The 27,131-nt window shown below is 49.6% G+C and overlaps 1 protein-coding gene across 1 annotated transcript in view; it reads left to right on the forward strand.

The window, feature by feature from the left end:
* The window catches only part of VEPH1 (ventricular zone expressed PH domain containing 1), a 60,866-nt gene that overhangs the window by 23,765 nt on the left and 9,970 nt on the right, over window positions 1-27,131 (forward strand). Inside the window, exons 6-11 of the mRNA XM_064721287.1 lie at window positions 5,059-5,225; window positions 6,656-6,865; window positions 10,592-10,815; window positions 16,223-16,432; window positions 17,357-17,751; window positions 25,348-25,487. Coding sequence (XP_064577357.1) covers window positions 5,059-5,225; window positions 6,656-6,865; window positions 10,592-10,815; window positions 16,223-16,432; window positions 17,357-17,751; window positions 25,348-25,487 — 1,346 coding nt within the window. The remainder of the gene's footprint in view (window positions 1-5,058; window positions 5,226-6,655; window positions 6,866-10,591; window positions 10,816-16,222; window positions 16,433-17,356; window positions 17,752-25,347; window positions 25,488-27,131) is intronic.

Genomic DNA, 27,131 nt, shown 5'->3' on the forward strand with positions numbered 1-27,131 from the left:
TCCGTGGATAATCTGATAGTGCTGTATCCTGTTTTGGGAACTGTAAGTCTGCAGCTGCACAATCAGAGTTGTTACCTTTGAAAAAGTGAAACAGGGTGCTTTTGGATGAAACATTAATTTAGTCTAAGTCTTATTGATATTAATCTGGTTTAAATTCTGTAATCCTATTGGTTCAACAGGCCATTAATCATGTCAGAGATGCTTTGCTTAGGTGAGATTAGGGATGATCTCATACAGATTGTGTATTGGCTATGAAACATCCAGAGAATAGCAAAAAACCCCTCCTGTAATTACATCTGACTTGGAATCTGTGCTCCCTTTCCATTTGTGTCTCTGGTTTTGCTTATACAAACCTGCACTACCTGTGCCTTGGGCACTGGGGAGGAATTCCTCCCTGGAGGGACAAGGTGGGGATGGGGCACAGGGTGGGCTCTGATCCTGGAGGTCCTTTCCAACCTGAATGCTTCCATGACTTTCCAGCAGGTAAGTGCCCAACCTGAGTCATCCTGGGGTAAAAAATTAGTCTTGGTGCTTGAGTTATGTCTTTGGAAACCCTTTGGAGTGAAAATCCATCTGCCCGTGGGACACTGCAATGTGCTCCAGGGCCCCTGTTCTTCCCGAGCTCTCTGTGCTGCTGGGATGGGCAGAGCTGGAGCTTGGACTGCCTTTTCCAGGAGTGGGTGCAGGGCTGGCACCACCCCACCACGCCCCTGGGGTCCCTGCATGGAGTGTCCCCGGCTGTGGGACACTGTGTGCTGGAATTGTGTCATTCCCAGCGTGCGGTCTGCTCGGGAGGGGTGAGGGAATCTGATCTGGAAAGTACTGGGGGTCAGGGTGGCAGGGAAGGAAGGCATTTAGGGAGTTGAGTGGGATGTTTTTCCATTCTCACACAACAAACATTTTCTTAGTTTAGACTGAGGCAGATGAAGCAAGATTGGGAACAAATGAATTATTCAGAATTCCCGCTATCACCTCTGGCTGTCCAAGCTCTGGGAATCAGGGGCTGGGGAGCTGGGTGTGCATAAATCCCCTGGGAGCCTGCAAAGATGTGACAAACAAACAGCTCTGAGTGTCCCTTGCTACCTCAGACATGAAAAGACCAGAAAGTGGCCAGCTGGGTTGTGCCTGCTGACCTTTCCTGAGGTCTCTGAAGAACAGACCCAAACTGGGATATCTGGGATTATTTACACGTGTGCACACAGGTTCTTCACTTAAAAGCAATTCCATGTCAGTGAGGTCACTTCAATCTCCCTGCAGAGGGAGGGATTGCTCTGACTGCCTTTGCTTTCCATTTATCTCGGTTAGGGAATATCAGCCCAGCAGTATTTGCTGCAGGAAGCTGCCCAAAGCTGCGCTAGCACAAAGTATTTTTTGTTAGAGAGGTTTGGTGGCTGCAGTCCATCATCTGTGATTGCATCACTCCTCTGATACACCCCACGCTCCAAACGCTCCTTTGCCAGACTAAATAATCAGTCTTCCCTTCCAGATCCCTTCCTATCCCTGACATCCCAGCTTAGGCAATAGCATGGCTCAGGTCGATGTCTTTCCTTGCTTAAAGCTGTTATTTTTGTTTCTGCCTCTTGGATTCCTTCCCATCACACTTCTATAGCTGGGAGGAAATTTGCCTGTCCAGGAATACGGGAATTTCATCTTTTGCAATCGTTGCTGAAATTTGACTGGAGTTTAAGGGCTCTGCTCCACGTGGGCAGTGCAGACTAAGCAAGGCCCAGTGCAAAAAAGGACTTAGTGCTGGAAGCATGACGTCATCTGGAGAGAAGATAATTTTTGGTGTATTCAGCACAAAATGTTTAGATTTCAAGCTATGACGTGAGTCTGAAATTTCCAGTGAATCCATCCTCATCCTGGGTTGGAAAGGACCCCCAAGGATCCTCCAGTCCAACCCTGGCCCTGCACAGATATCCCAACAATCCCAGCCTGGGCATCCCTGGCAGTGCTGCCCAAAGGCTCCTGGAGCTCTGGCAGCCTCGGGGCTGTGCCCATTCCCTGGGGAGCCTGGGCAGTGCCAGGGGCTGGGCTGGAGGATCCTGAAAGGAAGAATTTCAGGATTCTGAAAGGAAGAAACTTTCCCTGATCTCCAAGTTCTCCTCTGGGGGAATTGGTGCTTGGCATCAATCCCATGGAAGGTTAGTGGAGACATTTTTATCCAGATCCACTGGGAAGAGCCCAGGGAACGTGGTTAGAAAATGGCCAGAGTGGAGCAGTTTGCTCATCTTTTCAGGGTGATTCATCAGCAGATCTCTTTCCTTTGCCCCTGACTTTTGTGACTGTAGAACAGAACAAGATGAATTTGCCATGTGGGGTGGGAGTGGGGTCTGGCCTGGCCTTTGGGGCTGCACGGGGGGCTGGGAGCAGCCCCTGGGAGGCAGCCAGGGATTCTCCAAGCAGGACAAGGTGCAGAAGTGTGGCTGGCTGCATGGAGAGCCACTCCTGAGAAGGATGGGGACCCTCAGGGATCATTACAAGCTGTGGGGCTCAGAGCTGTCTGAACCTGCCCTGAGTTATGTGCTCGTTTCTTGGCTCAGGGGGAGGCTGTGAGACCCAGCCGTGTCCTGGGGTGCATTTTCTGTATCTGGCAGGAGCCCCACGTGCTCCAGCCTGAACCCAAATATCCTTTTCCTACCATCCATGAACAGATCTGCTTATCTTCCAAAGTCATCCGGCTCAGATGTAAATGGGAGGAAAAGCAGCAGGCCAGAGAGCTGATTCCTCTTGGAAACCAAATCCAAAGAGGCCGTGAGGACTTCCAAGGGTTTACAGAAAGGAGCCATACTAGGTTGCAATAGGCAGATGTTTTCCATATGTTGCTCAAGTGAAACTTAAATCCATTGAGGCAGGCATGTACTGCGATGTGAAGTTATATATTTTGGTATGAGCCTGGGCTTCAAATTGAATTATGCACAGACATCTTAAGAAAACGTGTGAGAGAGGGTTTAGCATATCTCTGTCTGTCTGCAGTTGGCTCTCTCTGGCTCCTTTCTATTCCTGGAAATGGCATCCTTAACTATTTCTGTTCAAATGCTTGTTTAGCTCTCTGTTCACCAACTATTCCTTCCATATGATGCTTATTTAATTTGAAAATCTGAATCTCAGCAAAGGAGAATTGTAGTTTTGTCTTTTGTTGGTTTTGTTTCTTTGTCATTTCTCTCCTTCTTTCTTCTTTTGTTTCTTTGTTAATTGAAATCACACTTAGTTTGGCCTGGGACTCAACAGAGCATCATCCAAAACTGAAAGCTCATTAAGCAGCATTCTTATGATATTCAGAAATAAAATTATAATTATTGGAATTAGTGGGGTTTTTTTACACAGTGTTGTTATGCCTGCAATGATTTACTCTATTTTGATAATTTGTTTGGTTTCTTGGCCCAATATATAATTTTCTACAGTTTTATGCCTCGCTGGTTTTGTACTGATGATCCTTCCAGGCCAGGTTGGAGCAGCCTGGTGGAAGGAGATGAATTTAACATCTCTCTGACCCAAATGTCCTGTAATTGTTAACCTGCTGTCTCCAGAGTGTGCTGGTGCTGTGGGGCTCTGCCCAGTGCTGGGCACTGACTGACAGCTGGTCCCTCTCTGTCTGGGTTTGGAAAGCCAGGTGTCTGCTAAGGGAGGCAGGAGCCTCCTGTGAAATGGAAAATGTAAACCCCCTCCCTCCAAATTATTATAATTTTGAAATTAAGGGGCTCTGAGGAAAAGCTGTGGGAATAGGAATAACAGTTCTTTATTAGGGAAATTAAAAATACAAAAGTACATGAAAGAAAACAAACCATTGACAGAGTGTCAAGGTGGTGTCCCAGCCCCATCCCATGGGGGCTCAGCCCTCCTGCAGTGCCAGCTGTGGCTCTGCTGCAGCAGGGATCCTGCACAAGGGGGGAGTTTTCCTCTGCAGCTCCAGGGCTGCTGCAGATGGGCCTGGGCTCCTCTGGGAGTGCAGGGCAGCACAAAGCTGCTCCTCTGGGAATGCAGGGAGCACAAAGCTGCTCCTCTGGGAGTGCAGGGCAGCACAAAGCTGCTCCTCTGGGCATGCAGGGAGCACAAAGCTGCTCTTCTGGCAATGCAGGGAGCACAAAGCTGCTCCTATGGGAATGCAGGGGCACAAAGCTGCTCCTCTGGGAATGCAGGGAGCACAAAGCTGCTCCTGTGGGAATGCAGGGCAGCACAAAGCTGCTCCTCTGGGAATGCAGGGCAGCACAAAGCTGCTCCTCTGGGAATGCAGGGAGCACAAAGCTGCTCCTCTGGCAATGCAGGGCAGCACAAAGCTGCTCCTGTGGGAATGCAGGGCAGCACAAAGCTGCTCCTCTGGGAATGCAGGGGGCACAAAGCTGCTCCTCTGGCAGTGCAGGGCAGCACAAAGCTGCTCCTGTGGGAATGCAGGGCAGCACAAAGCTGCTCCTCTGGGAATGCAGGGCAGCACAAAGCTGCTCCTCTGGCAATGCAGGGAGCACAAAGCTGCTCCTCTGGGAATGCAGGGAGCACAAAGCTGCTCCTCTGGCAGTGCAGGGCAGCACAAAGCTGCTCCTGTGGGAATGCAGGGGGCACAAAGCTGCTCCTCTGGCAATGCAGGGAGCACAAAGCTGCTCCCCTGGGAATGCAGGGAGCACAAAGCTGCTCCTCTGGGAGTGCAGGGCAGCACAAAGCTGCTCCTCTGGGAATGCAGGGAGCACAAAGCTGCTCCTCTGGGAATGCAGGGGGCAAAGGCTGCTGTGCTGTCCCAAAGCTCAGATTGTACCCAGGTAGGAATGCTTGGCTCCTCCCCTGGGCGGAGCATCTCCCCAAGGGATGATGGGATTGGATCAGCCATGCAGGGACACTCACTGGCCATGGGCAGAAGATAATTAATAAATAATGACCCTTTAACAGAAGATAATTAATAAGTAATGACCCTTTAACAGAAGAGAGCTGGAGGGAGGATTGGCTGTGGAAGGGATAAAGAAACCTGCCCAATGAGCAGCAGAGAACTGCCCCAGCTCTGACGGATGGTAAATAGGATGCACCCCCCAGGCACAGCTCCCAGTCTGAGCCTGTCCTGCTGTGTCCCAGGGAACTGGATGCTGCTGCGGGTGCTGCCCGCGCTCTACGAGAAGCAGCCGCGGCCGATCCGCGCCCGCCTGCCCGAGCTGGTGGCGCCCATGGCCCAGCTGGACCCGCCCGAGCAGCTCCACCTCCTCAGGCTCCTGCACACCGTGGCCAGGAAGAGAGAACTGGGGGTAAGCCACACCACGAACATCTGCCTGCCCCTTCTTTTTGGGGGGTTTGGGTTTTACATGCTTGGTGAGGGAGGAATGGCACCAAGGCAGGGCTCTGCCTTGTCACAGGTGTTTTATGAAAAATCCTTTCCTTAGAATTTTTCCTCCTGAGAAGCTGAGGGGCCTCAGGAACAAAATGTAAACATTGATTATCTGCTGCTGTGGAATGCAACAGGTGCATCTGTGATTGGCCCATGTGGTTGTTTCTAATTAATGGCCAATCATAGTCTGGCTGTTTAAGACTTGCTGGTCAGTCAGGATTTTGCTATCATTCCATTCTCTCCTTTCCTTGCAAGCCTTCTGATGAAATCCTTTCTTCTATTCTTTTAGTATAGTTTTAATATAATATATATCCTAAAATAATAACTCAAGCTTTCTGAAAATGGAGTCAGATGGTCATCTCTTCTGTCATCCTGGGACCCCTGTGAACACCACAGTGCCTTCCTGTGCTAATTCCCTGTCAATTCTCTAATTCCATCCCAAGTTCTCCACTAGGCATAAGGAGAACAGAGCAAAGACTCTGCTGGACCAAAAGGTTTGGGTTAAACCATTTGTCTCCAGTGTTTTTGGCTCTTCCTCTGTCAGCTGAGTGTGAATTCCCATTACTGTGTTTCTGTCAGTATACATGAACTGTATTAAAACCCATGTCAAGCACAATTAAAATGATTTAGGAACTGATGAGAACTGATAATCCCCAAAAAAAAGAACAGAAGAAGGGGTTGTTTTTTACCCCGTGTCTGTGTCTGAATGTCTTTTCCACAGCTGCAGCAGTTTCCCTGAGTCCAGGGTGCATTAGTGTGCCTGTGTACCCTGAATTAATCCCTCAGTACACAACTGCATCCTGTTTGGCAGGTGGCTCTGAGGACTACACCCTCAGTCTCCTGAAAATTGGGTTCTTACAAGAAATGACAATTTACCTTATGCAATGGGGTCTTGCCCCCCATTTTTCCCTCTATTCCAGCTCCTGACCTTGTCACATTGTTTAGTTTCTGGTGGAACCCAAAAATTTCTACAAGTACTTTAATTTACTGTATTATTGAGGCAGGCTGATTCTTATGTTGTTTTAATCAATAAAATATAGACTGGCCTGGAGCAGGGAAAATATTTAGTAAAGGTGGTTTTTGTTTTGTTTTGTTTTTTTAATGGGGCATTTCCTTACTTATTTATGCATAACTGCCATATTTTAAAGCAGAGCTTACCCTTATTCCATATGTTCAGTTGAACTTGGATTGACCTCAGTGATAGCTCCATGCAAAGGTCACCAAGGGTAGAAAACTTCTATTAACTCAGTCTGGTGGCTTGTTTTTATCACTCTGGTGGTTGTATCTCCTCTGGTTATATGTGTTCACAATTCAAACCAGAGATCCAATTTGTTTCTGGATTTTTAACAGGTGCTGAGAGAGTGTTTGCCATTTTTATTTGCACACCTGAGGGACCCCAACCACAGCGAGGTGATTCTAAACATCCTTCTGGAAATATCCAGCTACGAACCTGCAGCCTTGGCCCCTTTCCTTCCCACGCTGAGGGAAATTGGGGAGAGTTTTCCCAGTTTGATTGGGCAGACAGCAAAGATCTTTGGAGCTGTTGGACATCTCGATGAGGTAAGGTGGGAAACAAGAGGACTTGCTTGGATTTGGGCTTGGGGTTGGTTTTATTCTCATACAAAGTAATGCATCCACATATTTCTTATCTAGTAACCCAACTGCCCTGCCATGGAATCATGGAATGGTTTGGGTTGGGAGGGATCTAAAGATGATCTTATTCCACTCCTTCCCCTTTGGCAATATATTTGGGTGTGTATTGGCTGGGCCTCCTCGTGTGTCTGAGCAGCACAGGAAGACCCCATCCTCGCTGTTTCTACTGATCTGGAGCTTTGCATTCATGTAAAATTAAATTTATCTCAGAAGAATCAAAACCAGATTTGGTTTGGCTTCATAAATCTTATTTCTGTTGTGTGGTAAGAGGAGCCAAAATCCCATTGAGGCCTGGGAGCCAAATGAAGTTTTTTGTTCTCTCCTTGTTTACTTCCATCCCCCAGCAAGTTTTACTTTTATAAGACCTGCAGGTGACCACATTTAATTCTGTGTTTAGTACTTGAGTGTCAGCATTTTCTAGAAACTTTACGGTTGCTAACCAGCCAATCCTCAGCTGAGCACAGCTGGGCTCAGAACTGAAGGATTTCATTTGGATTCTGTGTTTTGGGGTGTTGAAGCAGCTCTCCCCATCTGGGTGTCTCTGAGGCTCCATTTCCGCTGAGTTCTGCTACTTCAAAGGGCCTGAATTTATTTATTTTGCCTTTTGTTGCTGTGATTGTTTTATACCAAACCAAGAATGAGCGAGGAACCAACTGGCCCTGTTGGATTCCATGTAGTGCTGGAAATCACACACTAGAGTAAAGTTTACAAAGACACGATTCAAAGAATATTTTCCCCTCGTGTTTTTAACCTGTTGCTTTGTGTGGCTGCACCAATCTACTGAGTGGAGCACACACAGCCTGCACTGAGTAACTAATGCCCAGTCTCCCTGGAGTAAATGTTGAGAAAGCTCTCACCATGTCCCGTGCCATGAGTGATTTTTTGGGAAGTGCTGGCTCAGCAGCATCCCAGCCCTTGGGAGGACACATTTGTCATTTGTTTGCTGTGTTTGTCACTGACATCCAGGGACCCTGTGCTCCAGACTCAAAAACAGGGATAAAGACAACACACAGAGGGTGGCAGAGGTGAATGTTCCACCAGGAGATCAACGGCTCCTCTCTTGTTTTGTTCTCTAAAAGGTTAGGAAGTGTGAATAATTCTGAATTATGGAAGATCTTAGAGTAACGGAATGGTTTGGGTTGGAAGGGATCTTGAAGCTCATCCCGTTCCCCTGCCATGGGCAGGGACACTTCCACTAACCCAGGCTGCTCCAAACCCTGGCTAAGCTGCTCATACAAAAATAATCACTCACCTAAGAGGGGAAGGAAATGCCTCCATGGCTGATTCCTGAGCAGAGGTGAGATCATGGAATCATAAATTCTGCCAGGCTGGGAAAGTCTCCAGGACCATCGAGTCCCACCACCAACCCACGTGTGCCCCTGATGGTCCCCTCTCACAGCCCCTGTGTCAGGCCCTTCCCAGCCCTCCCTGGTCCCCTGTCCCCTCTGCCCTGTCCTGACAGGAGCGTGCCGTGGATGTTCTGTCACTTCCCAGACAGGAATCAGCGTCCCCTGCCCGGCCAAGCAAAACAAGCAGGCAAGGAGACATCAATGGCAGTGCTGGGACTCTATTTGTTGATGTTTTATTTCACTGGAAGGCTTGCCTGGGGGAAAGAGGTGGCAAGGATTGAGGCTTGGCCCTGCATGGTCCAGACTGTGGATCTGAGCAGCAAATCCTTGCTGGCTCCTAGAAAAAGCCTCCTGTGCTTCCAGGGACCCCGGGAGAGAGGAAAGCTCTGGAATTGAAAGGTTGCCCCTTGTTTACACACACCACTTCTGCTGGTGTCAGCCACGCTCTTGGGGGGCAAGCTGGAGTCAGAACTTGTCCCTTAACCATAAACTTGTGCAAATGAAAAACCATCTTGGGGCTCAGGGCAGGCGGACACTTTATTTTTTTCCCCTATGTTTTGAACCACCTGGGAGCTGGAGTTATTTCTGAAAGCCTTGTGATCTTTTTGTAGTCTCCTGAACCTGTTTTTAAGAAAAAAGCAGTTTGCCACACCTCATTGCTTGTGCTTTAGCTCCTCACCTTCTGGCAGATGTAATGCCATAAAATGCAAGGGCTGCTTACGAGAAAATACGCGAATACATCAAACAGGCATTGCTGAAATAACAAGGGGTTATGTGCATCCAAATAGGCTTTGTGAAACATTTTGGATTAGAGCTGTGGCAGGGATAACGGCTGCTTTCATGTTGAGCTGTTTTGCTGTAATTTTGTTTTGTATAACAGTTACATATTATATTACTCAGGCGAGTTTATTGTTCTTTTACCTCACTCCAGGCGAGTAGCAGCATTTCAGCATGGCTGGAGACTCTCCAGCTGGATCAAAGTGACAGGAAAATGGTCAAAACTGCTCCTCCATTTAGTCTGCTGCACAGTTTGTTTAGAAAACAAAAATGTGTTTTAAATGTTAATTGAGCCTCTGTTTATCTCTTGGAGGAAGGATCGGCTTTCAAATAAATGAGTAACTGTGCACCAAAGAGTCAACCTCGTCCAAGCCATTGAGGAAAAACCTTGCTCACATCAGCCCAGCCCAGGGTGTAGCTGGAGCTTTCCCCCATATGGCTGGAGGGGTGCAGTTTGTCTGATCCACTCCTGCCATTTGTCTCTGTCATGGCAGAGCTGCCTTTCCTTCAATTACGTTGGTTTGCTCTTCAAAAAAAGCCTCGCCCGTGATGCCGGGCCGCGTCCTGCCAAAGCCTCCCGGGTATTTTTACAGCCCAGCTGGGTCTGGAATCAACCTTTCAGCAGATTTTGCTCTCTGGTTACGAGGTCCCAGAAGAGAGGAGGAAATGGGGCTGGGACCCTGCAGAGCCCAGAGCACGTGCGTGGCACATGAGCTCCCTGCTGGCCCTTGGGAAGAGGAAAGCTGTTTGTTTTTCTGCCTTTGTTTGTGTTTCAGCGCAGGCTGAAATCCAAACATCTCCCAGTTTCTCCATCAATCTGCTGAGGACCAAGTGGGCTTCCCTGAGTGAAAGGATTCCCCCAGTGAAGGATCTGATGGGAGTTCCTGAGTGAATTCCTGGTTTTTCCACTACTTTTCCCACTTGGATGGTTTTAGGACTGTGGAACCCAATCTAATTGAGGAGAGGAGAACTCTAACAGAAGAGCCCTAAATTGGAGATGTTCAGATCCAGCTGGATGTTCCCCATTCCTGGAGGTGTTGGTGGGGCTTCGAGCAACCTGTGGAAGGTGTCCCTGTCCATGGCAGGAGTGGGACTGGGTGGTCTCTGAGGTCCCTTCCAAACCATTCTCTGGTTTTGTGAAGTAGCTGAGCCAGACTCACTGGAGGTGAAAGGGGAGCTTGGTGCTGCTGGGGCCCTGGTCACTGAGCCAGGCTGATCCACCAACCCAGAGGGATGCAGGGCCCTTAACAAGCCTTCAGGGATCTGGCTTAGGTCTGAGGAGGAGACAAGATGTCCTGAGTTAGGCTGGGTTAGGTAACACCAAGAGGAACAAAAGTCACTTCAGTGTAACCACAAATAAGCTGTGTTTGAGGCAGCTGCCTGTGCCATGGTGGGGCAGCCACTCTTCCCCAGGGACGGTGACTCAGAACCAGCACACAAACCCCTGAGAGCAGCAAACAATGAATTCGTGTGTTCAGCCCTGTTCTTATCTCCCCACGCTGCCCAGGAGCGAGCCAGAGCCTCCCTGCTGTATCTGGTGAACCAGCTGGCCAACATGGAGCACTCCTTTCACCACCTCCTGCTGCTGGAGATCAAGAGCCTCACCGACAGCTTCTCGAGCATCCTGGGCTCCCAGAGCAGGGACATCTACCGCATGAGCAACAGCTTCTCTGCCATCGCGCGGCTGCTGGCGCGGCAGCTCGGCACCGACGGCACCGCGGCTGCGGCCAGGTACTGCTGCTCTCACTGCCCTGCCCGCGCCTGCAGCTCGGCCTGCACGGTTCCCAGATCCTGCACTGCCCTGTGTGACTCTGAACTCCATAGAAAGTGTTCGCTGTACAGCTCAGGCACACAGAACCATCCCTGTCCTGCACGGTTCCCAGATCCTGCACTGCCCTGTGTGACTCTGAACTCCATAGAAAGTGTTCGCTGTACAGCTCAGGCACACAGAACAATCCCTGTCCTGCACAGTTCCCAGATCCTGCACTGCCCTGCTGTGACTCTGAACTCCATAGAAAGTGTTCGCTGTACAGCTCAGGCACACAGAACCATCCCTGTCCTGCACAGTTCCCAGATCCTGCACTGCCCTGTGTGACTCTGAACTCCATAGAAAGTGTTTGCTGTACAGCTCAGGCACACAGAACCATCCCTGTCCTGCACTGTTCCCAGATTCTGCACTGCCCTGCTGTGACTCTGAACTCCATAGAAAGTGTTCGCTGTACAGCTCAGGCACACAGAACCATCCCTGTCCTGCCCCAGAACCAGGGACGCCTCTGCTTTGTGCCCAAAAGGTGCAAACACTCAATTGAGGAGAGCAAACTGGGAGGGTGGGACTGCATCACCTGGAGCTGGAATTGGGCAATTAACCCCAATGTGGAAATGGACCGAAACTTGTAAAAGTGTAAAAAATCATGACTCTGGGTCCATCTTGGGTCCATCTTAGGTGGAGCCCCAGCCAGACTCTTGTACTGCCCGAGTTCCTTTGAATGCATTTTAATAATTCCCTACTTTATTCCTTTAACTCTGCCCAGCCTCTGTTCCAAGTAACCTCTCTAGACATCACTGTGAGGCACCAAAATTCCCGTTAAATATGCTCCCATTGCCATGAAGAAAGCCATGCCCCAGATAAGTAAATTCAAGCAAGCTAAAAAAGCCTCGGTTAAAAATAAAACAGTGAAGTCAAGCTCACAATTATCAGTGAGTTTATTCTAGAAAATGCCCACTGAGGGTGAGGAGAACAATGGCTGGCCTAGCTCCCTGATGAAGATTTGCCCAAAAAAAGTCTGAAAAGAATTTCTGAGGCATCCACAGTGAGATGTTCTGCTTGCTCAGCTGTTTCTGACTGTGCATCCTGAGGTTGAAGTGTTGTGGGGTTTGTCACAGTGAGGATAGGAATGTTATTTAAATACAGGCTGGCAGTCACTTCTAATTAGTGAGAGACTGAGAATGCGAGTTGTGTATGCTGCAGTAGGTCAGGGGGAAACACAGGAGTAGCGATTCTTTGGGAAAATGGAACACAGGTGTCAGAAAACTCCTGACAGTGAAGGCCAGCCCTGGAGCCAGACTGGGAGCAGTGGAGACAAAACACTGAGGTCAGTGGAGAAACAAATAATTGGTGTCCTGGAGAGAGGTAGAAATGAGAAAGGAGAGGAACCCAGACAGAGCCCCTCATCTGACTACAGGGCTGTGAGAAATGTCCAAGCCTCACCTGGTGGCAGAACCTCAGCAGAAAGCAGCCCTTGGCATTCCCAACCCATTGTGGTCCCTCCATTTATGGTTGAAAATTACTTGGTTTGTTAAAACACTGTGATATTCCTGTTCCTTATTATATTCTGGGCTTAACATTTATCTCTAGAGCTGCTAAGAAAACCCAGTTAAAAACAAGGTTTTCATCAAAATCTGGCTGTTTCTAGCTAAAATTCTCTTTGTTAAGGACTGGCTGAAGAGTAGAAGCTTCATTGTCTGTGTGAGTGTGGTTACAGATGATTTTCTCTCTCTGCTCCTTGATTTTATTTATTTCTTTATTTATTTTAAATTTCATTCCCTCCCCAACCCTCTGTGCCCTCAGTATCTCAACATGGCTGTGAGGGATCACAGCAAAATGCTGGTTTTTCACAGTTTTTAGCTATTTGGTTTTACATTTCGGGCAGAGTATCAGCTCAATCAGACAAGGCTGAACGAGAGCTCCCTGCTGATTTAAGCAGAGCTGGTTTTGACTCGTGCTTGGGCAGTGGGACCAGTCCAGATGTGAAGGTGGAAGTGCCCTCCCAGCTCTGGAGCTGCTGCAGTCACTGAACTAAAGAGCAGCAATCCAGGGTGCTTGTGCTGTGAAGGGAAAGCAGGATTTTAAACTGTGGGCCTGGATTACAGCAATTCCTTCCAAAACTCCTGTGTTTACATAAGGAAAAGCTGATTTTTTCAGAGCCATGGCTGGCCTGGCGTTGTTTGACACAGGGAATTTTACATGCAGGGACTGGGGAGCATAATTAAAACCAGGCCATGCCCTGCTGCTCCTTACTGTCCCAAAATTGCAAGTTATTCAGTCCCAGAGGGGCTTTTAAAGAACATATGCAGGGTTTTAATGGACTTATCCAACCTAGAGGGGCAGTGTAGTCAATTAAAGGGGAAGAAATCATCAAAGTCCTTGTTCTGGGGAAGAGCTGAGCTTAAGGGGCTGCACCAGTGCTGCTCCTCAGGTGCTGTGGCTGCTTGGAATTGTCTGACACTGGCACAGGATTTAGGTTAAATATGAGGCAGTTCTTTGCTCAGAGGGTGGGCAGGCCCTGGTACAGTGCCCAGAGCAGCTGTGGCTGCCCCTGCATCCCTGGCAGTGCCCAAGGCCAGGTTGGAACAGGGCTGTGAGCACCTGGGACTGTGGGAAGGGCCCAGTGGAAGGGGGTGGAATGGGATGAGCTTTAAGGTCCCTCCAACTCAAACCAGTCTGGGATTCTGCTGACAATTGCATTATATTCCCTTCACCACTTGCCTTCTTCAAACTCTCTTGTCCATCCAGTTTGAGGAGGTGATTTTCTCTACCTTAACAAACCACGAACACCTGACCCATCCTTGTGGCCTCCATGGGCACAGAGGTGGAGCCTGGGCCACAAGCCCAGCTGTATTTTCATCAATCTCCCTTTGGGATGCTCTTTTCCCCACGGTGAGCACCCCACTGCTGGTGTGGAGAAATTCCCTTGGTGCTAATGCATCACCTGGGCACTGAGGTGCCTTTGCCCAGAGCATTTAAAGCATGAAGCCATCAGCAGCCTGGCACTGTTTTTGGATGATGGTTTCCCTATGAGCTCGTGCACCCTCCTCCTCCTCCTCCTGCAAAGAGCTGTGGTGTGAGCTGATCCTGCCCCAGCAGCCTCAGCAGTGCCTCTTGCCAAGGCTGCAGACAATGGTTGGTCTGACAGGAGCTGGAAGGGCTGCCAGGGGTGCAGGGGGTGGGATGGAGCCCTCAGTGAGGGCTTTGTGGGGGTTTGTGCTTTTGGCTTCCCAAGGAGCTGATGTGGGCACAGGGCTGGTGCACAGGAGAGCCCCTGGGCACTCGGGACCCTCTGCTTCCCACTTGGGAATCCTGGCACCAGCAGGGGCAACAGTGGGATGGTGGCTTGAGGAGCCCACCCTCCACACCCTAGGAGTGACTTTTTTGTGTTCTAAACACAGAGAACAAGATTCATCCACGTTTCTTTTGCATCCATAATGATTTTGTGGTTCTTTAGGAGAAGTGCTTCCTTGCACTCCCTTCACAAAGCCATGGGAGCCCAGCAGGAGGAGGCTGGACAAAGAGGTGCTGTTTGAAACACCATTTTTAATCCCAAACACCACCAGGGCTCCCTGGTTGGGCTCTGTCACTCCCAGGGCCCATCAGTCCATCAATCCCCTCTCTGTGCCTGAGGCTTTGCCCATATTTACACAGGGAAAAGGAGTTTTCCTCAGAGCTCAGCCCCCACAATGGCAGCAGTGTTGGGAGCTGTGCTGGAGTGACTGCTTTCCAATAAATTAAATCTTGTCCTACATCCCCAGAAAGATTTGTTAGGAGAGGTCACATCAAGGGTCTTTATTACAGAAGAATATTTTTCAAGTGCTCCTCAGTGTTAATATATTACGAGATGTTGCTTGAATTAAAAACAAAGCAAGACAAAACTTGCCAGCTCCCCTGAGAAATACCCTGAGCTGCCTTTATCAAAACAAGTGAAAAGTGCATTTTGTGATGCCACATTTCTGGCTGTTTTGTAAAAACCTGGCTTTTTACAATTGGTAATGTGCAGTTTGGGGAGTTTTTAATGGGCTCCCCCACTGTGAGTGTGACTTGTGAGGCTCTGCTGCTCTGGAAGGGCTGTGTTAAACCCCTCACTTGTGGTTTTATATATCCATGCTTTACAGATTTAGCTATTCAGATGTTTGTTCATTGGGGGAAAAAAAGAAAATCAAACAGAGAAATAGTCAGAAGCATAACAAACTTGTTTTAGAGCTGTGGGTGGAGTTTAAAAAGTAAATACTGTCCAATCCCCCTGATTTTCCAAGAGATTCCTGTTTGCTCTGTGCTGCTCCATGGTTTTGGTGCTGCAGGAGTGAGGTGGGAATGTTCACATTGCCCCAGCAGGGCAGGGACAGGGGAAGGAGCAGTGATGCTCTTGCGTTGGTCCCTGGGAAATCCAGTCCTGCTGCTGCTCCAAGGCAGAGTAAGGACACTCAAAATTCAGATTTCCAGCAAATGGCCAAATATTCAGGGGAGCTGAGTCTCTGTGCAAGCTCTGAGCGATGCAGGAACCCAGAAAAAGCCATTTCCAAAGCTGCTTGAGGGAACCCAGCACATTTTTACCACCAGTGTCTTTTCCAGCAGATTTCTTTTTGGCCTGTGAGATCAACAGTTTCCCTTCAATTTATTTGAAGGTTACCTTTGAGTTTTGCATTAAAATGTTCCATATTGTGGCTGCCCATCCCTGGCAGTGCCCAAGGCCAGGTTGGACAGGGTTTGGAGCAGCCTGGGACAGAGGAAGGTGTCCCTGCCCATGGATGGGCTTTGAGGTCCCTTCCAACCCACACCATTCCCTGGTTCTCTGATCCTGTGATTTTAAGACAAACATAAGAAATCCAAAACAGAACTACTTGCCCTGCAGTCCTACAAGTTCATTTTAACTCTTCATTTTCTCTTTGCTGAGCTGGAGTCACGTTGCTCATAACTTTTCCTGAGTTTTAAAAGGTATTTTTATTTCTCAGAGGGCAGTAATTCAGTAAGAACTGCATGTACTTTGGTCAAAGCTTTAAAACCACAGAATTCTATAAAGCCTGCAAATAACTTGACTTTTGCCTTGTGAAAATAATGCAATAAGTCAGTGTTTAGCAATTTCGAGAGAATGGCTTGAGTTCAGATGAAAAACTTTTGACTCTCAGGGACAGAGATGTGATTTGCTGGTGCTTGGCAGTTTCCAACCCAGGGTTGTCAGAGATGTTCAATGCTTCTGACCCATCAGAGATGTTGATCTAGAAGATGTTCCTGAAAATAACCTCAGGGAATCTCTGTTTAAACATAATTACTTTACCAGATCCAAACCACAAGTCCCAGGCACAGACACAGCATCAGCACAATGAGCAGAGTGTGCCAGAGTTAAACCTCTGCTTTCTGCCTCCTCAGGATGGAAAAGGACCCTGAGGCAGAATGTCCTGTACCACTGGATGATTTAAAATCTGTCGTGAACGGCTGTGAAGAAGATGAAAAGTTGCAAGTTAAAATCCAGGCTTTTGAAGAGAAAATCAATGTGGACAACAGCACCCCCGGCTCAGTGAGGAGATACAGCCTGGGCCAGGTCTCTAAAGAAGAAAGGAAGGATATGAGGTTTAACAGGTATGGCTCTGGAAAATGTGTGAGGGCTTCAGGGAGATCAGTTCTGTCATAAAACTTTATCCAAACACGGAGGGTTTGGTCTGCTCATGGAATACCCACAGGCAGCATAACCCTAAATTTAACTGATTTTTACATCCATAAACTTAAGGGCTGGATGAAATCTTTCTAAATCCCAGAATGGTTTGGGTTGGAAGGGACCTCAAAACCCATCCAGTGCCACCCCTGCCATGGCAGGGACACCTCCCACTGTCCCCAATGTCCAGCGTGGCCTTGGGCACTGCCAGGGATCCAGGGGCAGCCACAGCTGCTGTGTGGAACCCATTTAATCTTTTCTGGGCCCTAAAGCTGCAAAAAGGGCAGGGAAAAAAGCCCTGCATTGAGATGTCACAGACAGGAAGGTCCTGAGAGCTTTTTGGGTGTTATCACTAACAGCATTTATCAGTGACAGCAATGTGACCCACAGGCTCCTCAGGCTGTCCCTGCCCCACAGCTCCACACAGAGCTCTGCTCTTCCTGCCCCAGGATTTGCCCTTTCAGCCACTTTTGCCATCCCCAGCAGGATTACAGGGCAGGAAGGGCTGGAGGCAGGGCCCTGGTTCAGGGAAATTGCTGCTTGCCATTTTCTGGTGGGATTGGTACAGCAGCCACACCACGCCAGGGCTCCAGGATCCTTGCAGAGGGGCAGCCTTGCTCCCCCGTGGCAGATATTGGGATATGTGGATATCATTTGGATATTGCTCCATTTCATTTGTTTATTAAAGCTGGGGCTTGAGCCTGGCTGAGGAAATGCAGATTTCCAGCAGGTTCTTGCCCCTGGCTGGGTGAGCCCACACTGGGCTCTCTGAGGGAGCTGCACAGGGCACGTTCTGGGGTATTTTTGTGCCCTGCCTCTGTTCCAAACCCTTTTTCCTTTCCTCCCTGCAGGTCCAAGAGCCTGGCCCTGCACACGCTCAGGGTGAAGGGGCTGAGCTCAGAGGGAGGGACAGACGAGGACAGTGGGGACATCCCTGCTGGCATCTCCTTCTCCGAGCTCTGCCTCAGCCAGGAGCAGCAGCAGGAGCCCTGTGGGGTGCAGGCCAAGGCAGGGCCCCTGGGCAGCTGCCTGCTCTCACAGCACAGTGCTGAGCAGCCCCAGGCAGGCAGTGTGCCAGGGCTGAGCCCAGAAAAGGCCCTGCAGGGAAGGGCAGAGGCAGCCACGGGCCCTGTGCAGCACCAGGACAAGCTGTACCTGCACCTGAAGGAGAACCTGGGCAAGGTCAAGGAGTTTGTGATGGAGATGGGGAGGAGGATTCCCATCCCTGAGCAGTGTGTGATCGAAGGTAAGCAGATTGAGCCCCCCAGGGGCTTCTGTACCCACCCAGACCCCTCAGGGCCCAAAGGGGAGCAGAGACCCAGCACAGGCAGGGAGGAACAGCAGCTGCAGAAAACAGCATTTCCCAAATGGAATCTTCTGAACCCTTCCAGCATTCATGTCCTCCAGGGACACATCCCCTGCCTCTCCCAGACATTTCCTTCTGGATGTGATGGGGAGTGGGCCCTGAGGGTGGCAGAGCCTCTGGGCACAAGGCAGGGCAGGAAGGGACATTCCCAGCTCCAGGCTGGGTTGGTTTGGGGCAGATTTAGGGGTCCTTCCTCATTACCAAGTTATTCATTCAGCTGGATTAGGACAACAAAGGTCAGGACCCTCAGGACAGCTCATTCCAACCCCAAAACTCCCTGAGGGTACATTGGAGTGAGATCCCCAATGGGCTGGGTTGGATTGGATCCCATCTCACCAGTGCCTGGGCTGCTTTAATGTTTGCTGCTTTCATCCCTGGTGGGTCTGTGATCTGCTCCTCTTTGAAGTGGATGGGTTGGGCTGGGCAGGGCTGGGAACCTCCTCCTTTATTCCCCTTGAGGTGAATCTGGGTGCATCCAACCCCTCAGTGGTGGCCATGAGCTGTTCACAGCCCAACCTTTCCATGGGCCACGTCGATCCCAGAGCAGCTGCCTCAATGAATTTAATTTACTTTAATAAATTAAATTTCCAGTCACTTCAAACATCACCTTCTTATACAGCGTCACCTCAGCTCCAACAAGCATCAACTGAAGTTGATAAAAGATTTATTTCTTTCCTTTCTCAGTGGTCAAGAAGTGGAAAAGCAGTTTCCACTCATAAAAGGGATATAATTCTTTATCTATATATAAGGGATATAATTCTTTCTCTCTATATATTTTAAAAGCTTATGCTTCTGAAGAATTTCCTAAATACCTTAAATTCCAGAGTTAGTAGTTGAAATAGTTATCTGGTAGAATTAAGGACAAAACTTGTGTTGCATAAAATTGCAGTGAAAACATGAGAGTGAACAATGTGGTTTTTGAAGTGCTGAGTGCTCTGACCCTACATTAATGAAATCCCATATATTGAGTATTTTTTTAATGTATTGCTCAGTTTCCTTTCTGCAATACCTCTTATGATACATCCTAGGCATGTGACTATTTCTAAATTCATTCAAACTATTGTAATTTCCTGAAAATCCTCAGCTAGCATTCCTAGGGAAATTCCTTGAGCAGGGACACATGTGCAAAGCACAGATTTATGGGGCTCGCTCTAAATCTGTTGAAGAAATGCAGCCCTGCTCATTCCACAGGGGACAGCTCTGTTAATATTTCAGATATTGCATAGAGCTCTCCAAAAACCTGCAGTTATTGCGCTTCAGAGATCCCCAAACTCCAACAGGGCCCACTCAAAGGCGTGTTTTACATTTCACCAACGTGTTTAGCAGAGAAAAACAAGATTAGAAAACATTAATAAATATAGTTGGCTGATTTTATGTTGGCTGTGGGGGAGTCTGAACTGGAGATTTAATGTGTGAGACATGGAAGATATGAAAAGATAAGAACCCCAGAGCAGCCCCTCATGACACAGAGTATTTGGAGGAAATAGTGGCAGAATGTGTTGCAATAGTGCACATTTCCCAACCTTTCCTTTCCCTGCTCAGGCCTTTCCTGGGATTTCGAGTGGCAGCTCTGGGGGTCAGCAGGGTGTTAATAAAGGAGAATTTAGAAGAATGTCCAAGGGTGATGGGCCAAATTCTGCTCTCCTGGCCAGAGTTCCACCCCTGCTGGCATCTCTTGCTGGTGGTGTCTGATCTGGGGCAGCCTGTCTGGGAATGGGCAGAATTCCTCATTCCTAACCCCAGACTGGGGCTCCTCCAGATTGGGGTGTGCTGGTGAGGACAGGACCTTGGGAATATCCCAGTTTTCCTGCAGGACCCTCAGATCTGGGCAGTAGTGACACAGGGAAGGTGTCCCTGCCTGGAGCTGGAGGGGCTCCAAGGTCCCTTCCAGCCCAAACCATTCTGGGACTGCCTGCATTAATTAGAGCCTCAATCTGGGGGATAAAGGATGAGAGTGGCTGCAGGAGTGTGAGGAAAATCAGAGACCTCCGTGTGGGGATAAATGGCCTCTGCAGCCTGGAAAAGAGATTTGCAATATCTCCAGTGACTGAGAGGATTAACTGAGTGCCTGCCCCCATCCAGGTGCTGCAGAACACGCCATGAAGTTGTCAGAGGCGAGCTCAAAACACACAAAATAGGCACCTCTGCTCTGCTAAATTGTCTGTGATTTGCAAATTGGCTTTCTTGCTCTTGACTCAGATGTTTGCTGTGTAGGTCTTACCCCTCACGGAGTATTTTTGCTTTACAGGGTGTGATTTGCAGGCTCCTCGTTGACTTCTAAGCCCATTCAATTTATATTCCGTGTCCAAATGGATGCAATATTAACTGGAGTGTCAGATTTTACAGCTGGGAAGGGCTGCAGGTTAAGAAGTGTCAGGGTGGATCCATGAACTGTCTGTGACAGTTTGAAGATGCCTCGTACAGACCTTGAAAAATTGCCATGTCAGCCGTGCTGTAGAATGTTTACTGTTTTTGGCTGGCTGTGCCTTGGGCAGGGCAGAGCTGAGAATTGGGTGATGATCCTGCAGCAGGAGCAGTGCTAGCACTGGGCTGTGGGCCAGAGGGTTTTATCCTAAAGAAAAGGGCTGAGCTGGGGGTGTTTCACAGAGCAGACAGGCTGCAACACCAGGCTCACGTGCATAAGGGAATTTTTAGAATAACACTGCAGTCAGAGAGGGGATTTGAGCTGGGGCAGAAAGAAGGAACCCAAACCCACAAAAATCCATTTATTGGTTCAGTTCTTGCTTAGCTTGGAACCTTGTGCCCTGACCCACACCTCTGACATACCTGATTCAATTTGAGGCATTTTTTAATGTCATGTTCATCACTTAAAGTCTCATCATCCTGGGGATCTTTTCCTCAAAAGAAGAGAAAAACAACAAGCTGTATTTGTCAGGCTCTTCATTTTCATGGAGTTCAGCAGCGTTTTCCTCACCCATATTTTCTGGGATGGGTTGGGATGCTGTATTCTCCTGGTGGATCAGGATTTCGGATCAGGATTTCTGCTCTCCTTGTTTCCCACCCCTGCCAGGACAGTGCCTCAGAGCCATGGCCCTGTGTGTCCTTGGATATGGAATGGGTGCAGCCATTCCCAGGCAGGACCTGCCCAGCTGCTGGGTTTGGGCATGGCAGGGACAGGCCCTGGTGTTTTGCTCTAGTTCTGCTCCGTTTTTAGGTAATTTTGATAAAAAAGCTGCCGTTAATGCCCAGAGCTTTGAATGTGGAGTGAGCTGCTGCAAGGAGAGCATCTGATGACGTCTGTGTGTCAAGGATGCTGGAGGATTTGCCATCTCCAGGCTCCTTCTGGAAGGACAGACCCTGGGACACCAGGGAATCATTTCCCTTCACTCACTGAGGCCAATCCAGCGACACCCAAGGAAAAACATGGAGCCATTTCATGGGAACGATTTTGCAGCAGTCCCTGCTGGCTCTGGTGCCATGCAGGAGGAAACCCATCCATGAGCATTGCTGGGAGCCTGGCAGAGGGGGAGGCAGCAGGGGGAGCAGGTTGCAGCGTGCTGGCCCCCAGTGTGGTTGTTATTATGTTTTATGTGGTACCCAGGGCTAATGGGGACCAGATGGCGGCGTGCATGGAAAAGCTCATTGCTCTCCTGCAGTGCTCAGCCCTGCTCAGCCCTGCTGGATTCCAGCATTCCATCAGCAGCCCCTGATTGGGAACAGATGGGCCTCGGGTGCTGCACGGGGATCACAGGGCTGGGCAGGCTCGGGAGAGCAGGCCCAGGGAGCTGCTCTGTGAACATCGGCTGGCATTCCATCCACTGGGCTGGCATTCCATTGGCAGGGCTGGCATTCCACCAGGGCTGGCATTCCACCAGGGCTGGCATCCCAATGCCCCAGGGGCCAGGGAGCCAGGGGCAGGGCAGTGCCAGCGCTGGGGATGGCAGTGCCACAGCTCAGGATGGCAGTGCCACTGCTGGGAATGGTGGTGCCACATCTCAGGATGGCCATTGTGCCACCATTGGGGATGGCAGTGTCATTGCTGGGGATGGCGGTGCCACCACTAAGGATGGTATTGCCACAGCTTACGATGGTAGTGCCACCACTGGGGATGGCATTGTCACTGCTCAGGATGGCGCTGCCACTCCTGGAGATGGCAGTGCCACCACTGAGGATGGCAGTGTCACCTCTGGGGATGGCAGTGCCGCCACTCAGGATGGCAGTGTCACCTCTGGGGATGGCAGTGCCGCCACTCAGGATGGCAATGGCACCACTCAGGTTGGCAGTGCCACTACTGGGGATGGCAATGCCACCACTCAGGTTGGCAGTGCCACTACTGGGGATGGCAGTGCCACTGCTCAGGATGGCAGTGTCACTGCTGGGGATGGCAGTGCCACCACTCAAGATGGCAATGGCACCACTCAGGTTAGCAGTGCCACTACTGGGGATGGCAATGCCACCATTCAGGTTGGCAGTGCCACTACTGGGGATGGCAGTGCCACCGCTCAGGGTGGCAGTGTCACCACTGGGGATGGCCACAGCTCACGATGGCAGTGCCGCCACTCAGGATGGCAGTGCCACCGCTCAGGGTGGCCATCATGCTCCTGGTGATCCACCTTGTCAGACCAAGGAGAGATTCCCGGTGCCACAGCAGTGTTGGGGATGTGACCAGCTGTCCCCTGCTGCCCTCACCCACGTGTGGCACATCCTGGGCCCTCACAGCTGCCCTGGGAGCAGGCTGCTCTCCAGGTGGCCTTCGCCTGGCAGCTGGGACACTCCTGTGGTGGTGCCATCAACCACAGGGCTTGGACGGGGCTTGGAGCAGCCTGGTCTAGGGGAAGGAAGTGGGGGTAGAACAGGAACTTTGAGGCCTTTCCAACCCAGTCTGTGATTCTGGGATGATTTCATGGCTTCTGAGCCCTGGATTTGCCCCTTGGATGTGGAGTCTGTGCTGAGTGCCTCGTTGTTGGTGCCCACCCCCATTACAGCCCTGCCTTCTCTTGGTCTAACTCACACCTTGGCCTGAGTTATGCCCTGCACACAAAGTTAGTGTGTTAAAAACAATATAAAGCTGCACTTCTTGAAGCTGCTTGCTTTAAAACTTGCCCTCTCCTCCTATAAACGTGTTTATTGTTTGCATACTTTTTGTAACCCAAACTGAAGAGGTCAGGCAAAGGAAACTGAGGAAGCTGAAAAAGCTTAAACCCAAAATTTAAAAAGTTGCATCCATTTCTTATTGGTTCCATGTTTATGCATGGGTTTGATTCTATTCAGGAAATTTATGAGCATACTTTTACTCCTATTAACAGATTTCATTTAATAGTAAAGGATCACCAATGTAAATCAAATAACACATTAATTGTTCCCAGAGCCAGTGACTCTGCACCCTCCTGGTTCAGCCCAGCATGTGAAGCTGGAATAGGTAACAATTAACAGCTCTGCTGACATTCTTCTGGTTATGCTTTGTTCCTTTTCCCCAGGCACAACCACTCAGTTGTGAACTTTAAAATTGCAACATATATTCCCTTGTTTCCTGCAGGAGGAAGGAGCTGTTGCTTATTCCCTTGCTGGAAGGCAGAGGAGCGCCAAGAGCTGGGCTGAGAAATGTTCCTTGGCTGAGGAACCTTTCCTTGGGGTCCTGATCAGCCTTCTGGGGCACTTGGTGACTCTGTGGGTGGGTTGGTGTCTCGTGGTGCTCTTCACATGTTCTTGTGTTTCAAAATCCTGTTCTTGTGGTGCCTGGACTCTCCTGCCAAGGCTGGGGAAGGAGGAGAACCTGGCAGATAATGAAAGGACAGGAGAAGATGGTCTTAAAGTGCCAGAGGGCAGGGATGGATGGGATGCTGGGGAGGAATTCCTGGCTGGGATGGATGGGATGGGATTCCCAGAGCAGCTGTGGCTGCCCCTGGATCCCTGGCAGTGCCCAAGGCCAGGCTGGACACTGGGGTTTGGAGCATCTGGGACAGTGGGTGAAATGAGATGGTGTTTAAAGTCCCTTCCAACCCAAGGCACTCCATGATCCCATGGCTCTGCTGACATGGAATATCTGATATTCCCTGCCAGAGGTGGATCCTGGTGGCTCCTCAGGAGCTGCTGAAAGCTGCACGTAGCAAGCGTGGGCTGCTGCTCAGCCAGTGCCAAACCCAGCACTTCAAACAGAGCAGGGCAGCCCCGAGGAGCTCCCAGCTCACTCCAGAGCCTGGCAGATGCTCTGGGAAGGAGCTTTCTGCAGTGGTGGTGACAAACGAGGGCTGGAGTTTTCCAGGAACCCCGTGCTCAGGCAGCCAGGGCTGTGCTTGGAGCTGCCGTGGGTTTTGGCACGTGTCCCCAGCCCCCGTGTGCTCCCCAGCGTCACCACAAACCCTGCTAAGCACTTCCTCGGGAGCCTCTCCACAGATCCTTGGCCATTTTTGTCAGCATTCAGGAATGCCCTTCCCAGCCCCCCAAGCAGATCCTCCCTGGTGCCTTTTCCCTCCAGGGGCTGCAGCCCTGCCCCTTCTGCCCCCAGGTTTCTGCCAGCCCCTGTGTTTGGAACTGGGAGAGCAATGCCTGTGTTCCAGGCAGGAGGAGGGACAAGCTGCCTGCTCCTCCTCACCTTCCTCCTCACGTGCTTTGGGGTCATTTTTAGCTAAGAGTCATTTCCCATCATGAAACATCAACTTTTCACACAGCTGGCCCCAGGCCAAGCCCTATTTCTGCTTGAGTGCATGAGTGAGGGTTATTGCAGCATCTGTGAGGGGTCTGCAGTTTGGAGCAGCATCTGTCAGCAGCCTCCTTGGACACGTCCTTGTGTGCTTCCATGTGCCCCAGGGTCCAGGATGGCCTCATTAACCCCTCTGGCTCCCCCAGCTCCTCCGTGCAGTGAACAGGTTTGGGTGAGATCTGGCAGGTTTGGGTGATGGAACTCAAGTTTTGCCCACAGCCAGTAATCCAAGTGAGTGCCTTTTATGCCATGCTCCCAGAGAAGTGGATTTATCCCCCCTTTTTCCCTGCTGGGGGTGTTGCTCATGGCCCAGCCGTGCAGGGGTGTGAGTCAGTCCCTTGCTGTCCTGGTGAGTCACTGTGGGGAGAAGGGGAAGGAAGAAAATGCTCAAAGAAATGCTTGGCTGGAAAAATGAGTTGTGACTTTGGAGAAAACGTGAGTAAGCAGGGATGGGTTCTGGATCTCCTGACAAGAGCAGAGGCAGCCTGTGTGTCCACCTCAGACAGGCTTGACATGCTTGGTTCTAACATTTTCTGTCTAATCAAGATGTGAATGCATAGAAAGGAAATGTAATAAGTTCAGTGTTTCATGTAAAGGTGTGACATGTGAGGAATGAGTTTACCAGAGCTACAAAAGGATGCATTGCCAGGACAAGGTGTCAGTGTCACAGATTGTCACTGAAAAAGCAGAAAATCCCAAAGTGGGATGCTGGAACCTGCCCAGTGGAATGTTTTCCCCCACGGCTCTGGCACCCCAGCACTGAGTTCCCTCTCTGCTTTATAGCTGGTTTTTACATGCCATGTTTGCCTTTGCAGATTCTGTTCAAAGCTGTGTGGCAAAGCTGTTCTTCAGCTGTCCCCTGAAGGGCCACTACTGCCTGTACAGCAAATCCAGCTTCACCCTGGTGAGCCAGCAGCCTCCCCTCTGGATCCACATCATGTTCCTGTTCCAGCAGGTGAGCCCACACCAGCCAGGGCCCCTCTGGGCTGCTCCTTGGACAAGAATGTTTCATGGTTAAACTCATTAAATGCACCCCTAACTCACAGCCACTTGTGACCCTTGTGGTCCCTCAGGAACTCCTTCCACTGAAGTTATTTTGTGCTTTATAAGTTTTTACATTTCTGTTAAATACCCCAAATTCAAACTGGCTGGGGAGATTACAAAGTCTGGGGATAAAAAAGTGGCACCAAAGCACATTGTTCTTTAAAAAGTGGGACCAAAGCATATTGTTCTTATTGATGCAGAACTCCAGGAGGCTGGAGGGGCAGAACCCACTGGGGTTTTACTGCAGAGGTTTGGACTGAGCAGGGTTTGTAAATCAGCCCAGTGCTGTTCCACCACCCTTCAGGTGATTCTCCTGTGGTTAATATTGATTCCAAGAACAGCCCAGTACTTGCACAAGTGTGGAATTTCCTAACAGGTTACAAATAGTGTGAAACGAAGAGAGAGCCCTACATTCACACTTGCAGATGGAACAGGTGGGGTTTGAGCTGAAATACAATGTTCAGGTTCTTAACACACACAGAGCATTTCACTGCAGTTCATGCCATCTAAGGCGGCCTTGGGAGCCCCCAGGACTTATCCAAAATTCACACAGCAAGGGAAGCTGTGGATGGAACAGCCTGAATTGCTCTGCCCTGGGTGTTTTCCTAGAAATAATTACTTTTCAAGAACACTGGTCAGTTAATTTAAAAAAATAATAATGGAGAGTTCTACTGTGTTTCAAAACCCTTGGATAGAAATTGGGAAATTATTAGTGCAGGACAGCAGGATTAGGCTGGAGGGGTTTGCTCAGACAGAGGAGACAGAAAGTCCATCCAGGAATCCCACATTTGAAGGACGTTGCCCATATTGTGAAATCAAATATTTGCAGTATGGAAAATCAGATTTGTTGTGCGCTCCTATCTTGGCTCCTGCGTGCAAATGCATTCTTTAATTAAAAGATCACGGAGGAGATGGAGGAGAGGCACAAACATTCCCAGCCACAGGGCTGCTGTGTGAGCAGGGATGCTGTGACCGTGGTCACAGGGGTCCCAGGATGAGGGAAGAGATGAGAATGTTGACTCCATGTTTCAGAAGGCTTGATTTATTATTTTATTATATATATTACATTAAAACTATACTAAAAGAATAGAAGAAAACGTTCTCATCAGAAGGCTGGCTAAGAATAGAAAAAGAAGGAATGATAACAAAGGTTTGTGGCTTGGACTCTCTGTCTCAGCCAGCTGACTGTGATTGGCCATTAATTAGAAACAACCACATGAGATCAATCCCAGATGCACCTGTTGCATTCCACAGCAGCAGATAATCAATGTTTGCATTTTGTTCCTGAGTCCTCTCAGCTTCTCAGGAGGAAAAATCCTAAGGAAAGGATTTTCCATAGAAGATGTCTGTGACAGGATGCCCCACAGAGCTGGGGCTGTTGGGTCACTCACTGTGCAGTGGCCATTGAAGGGGAATCCTCAGAGCTGTGGGATGTGCAATAGGAGGAACTGAGATGTTTGGTGTTGTTGTGTGCAATAAGCCTCAGACAGCCCAGAGGAGCTGAGATGTTTGGTGTTTATCCAGTTGTGAGCCCATGGATCCATCGGAGCTCCCC

This window comes from Zonotrichia leucophrys, chromosome 9 (assembly GCF_028769735.1).
Source record: "Zonotrichia leucophrys gambelii isolate GWCS_2022_RI chromosome 9, RI_Zleu_2.0, whole genome shotgun sequence".
Taxonomy (NCBI): domain Eukaryota; kingdom Metazoa; phylum Chordata; class Aves; order Passeriformes; family Passerellidae; genus Zonotrichia; species Zonotrichia leucophrys.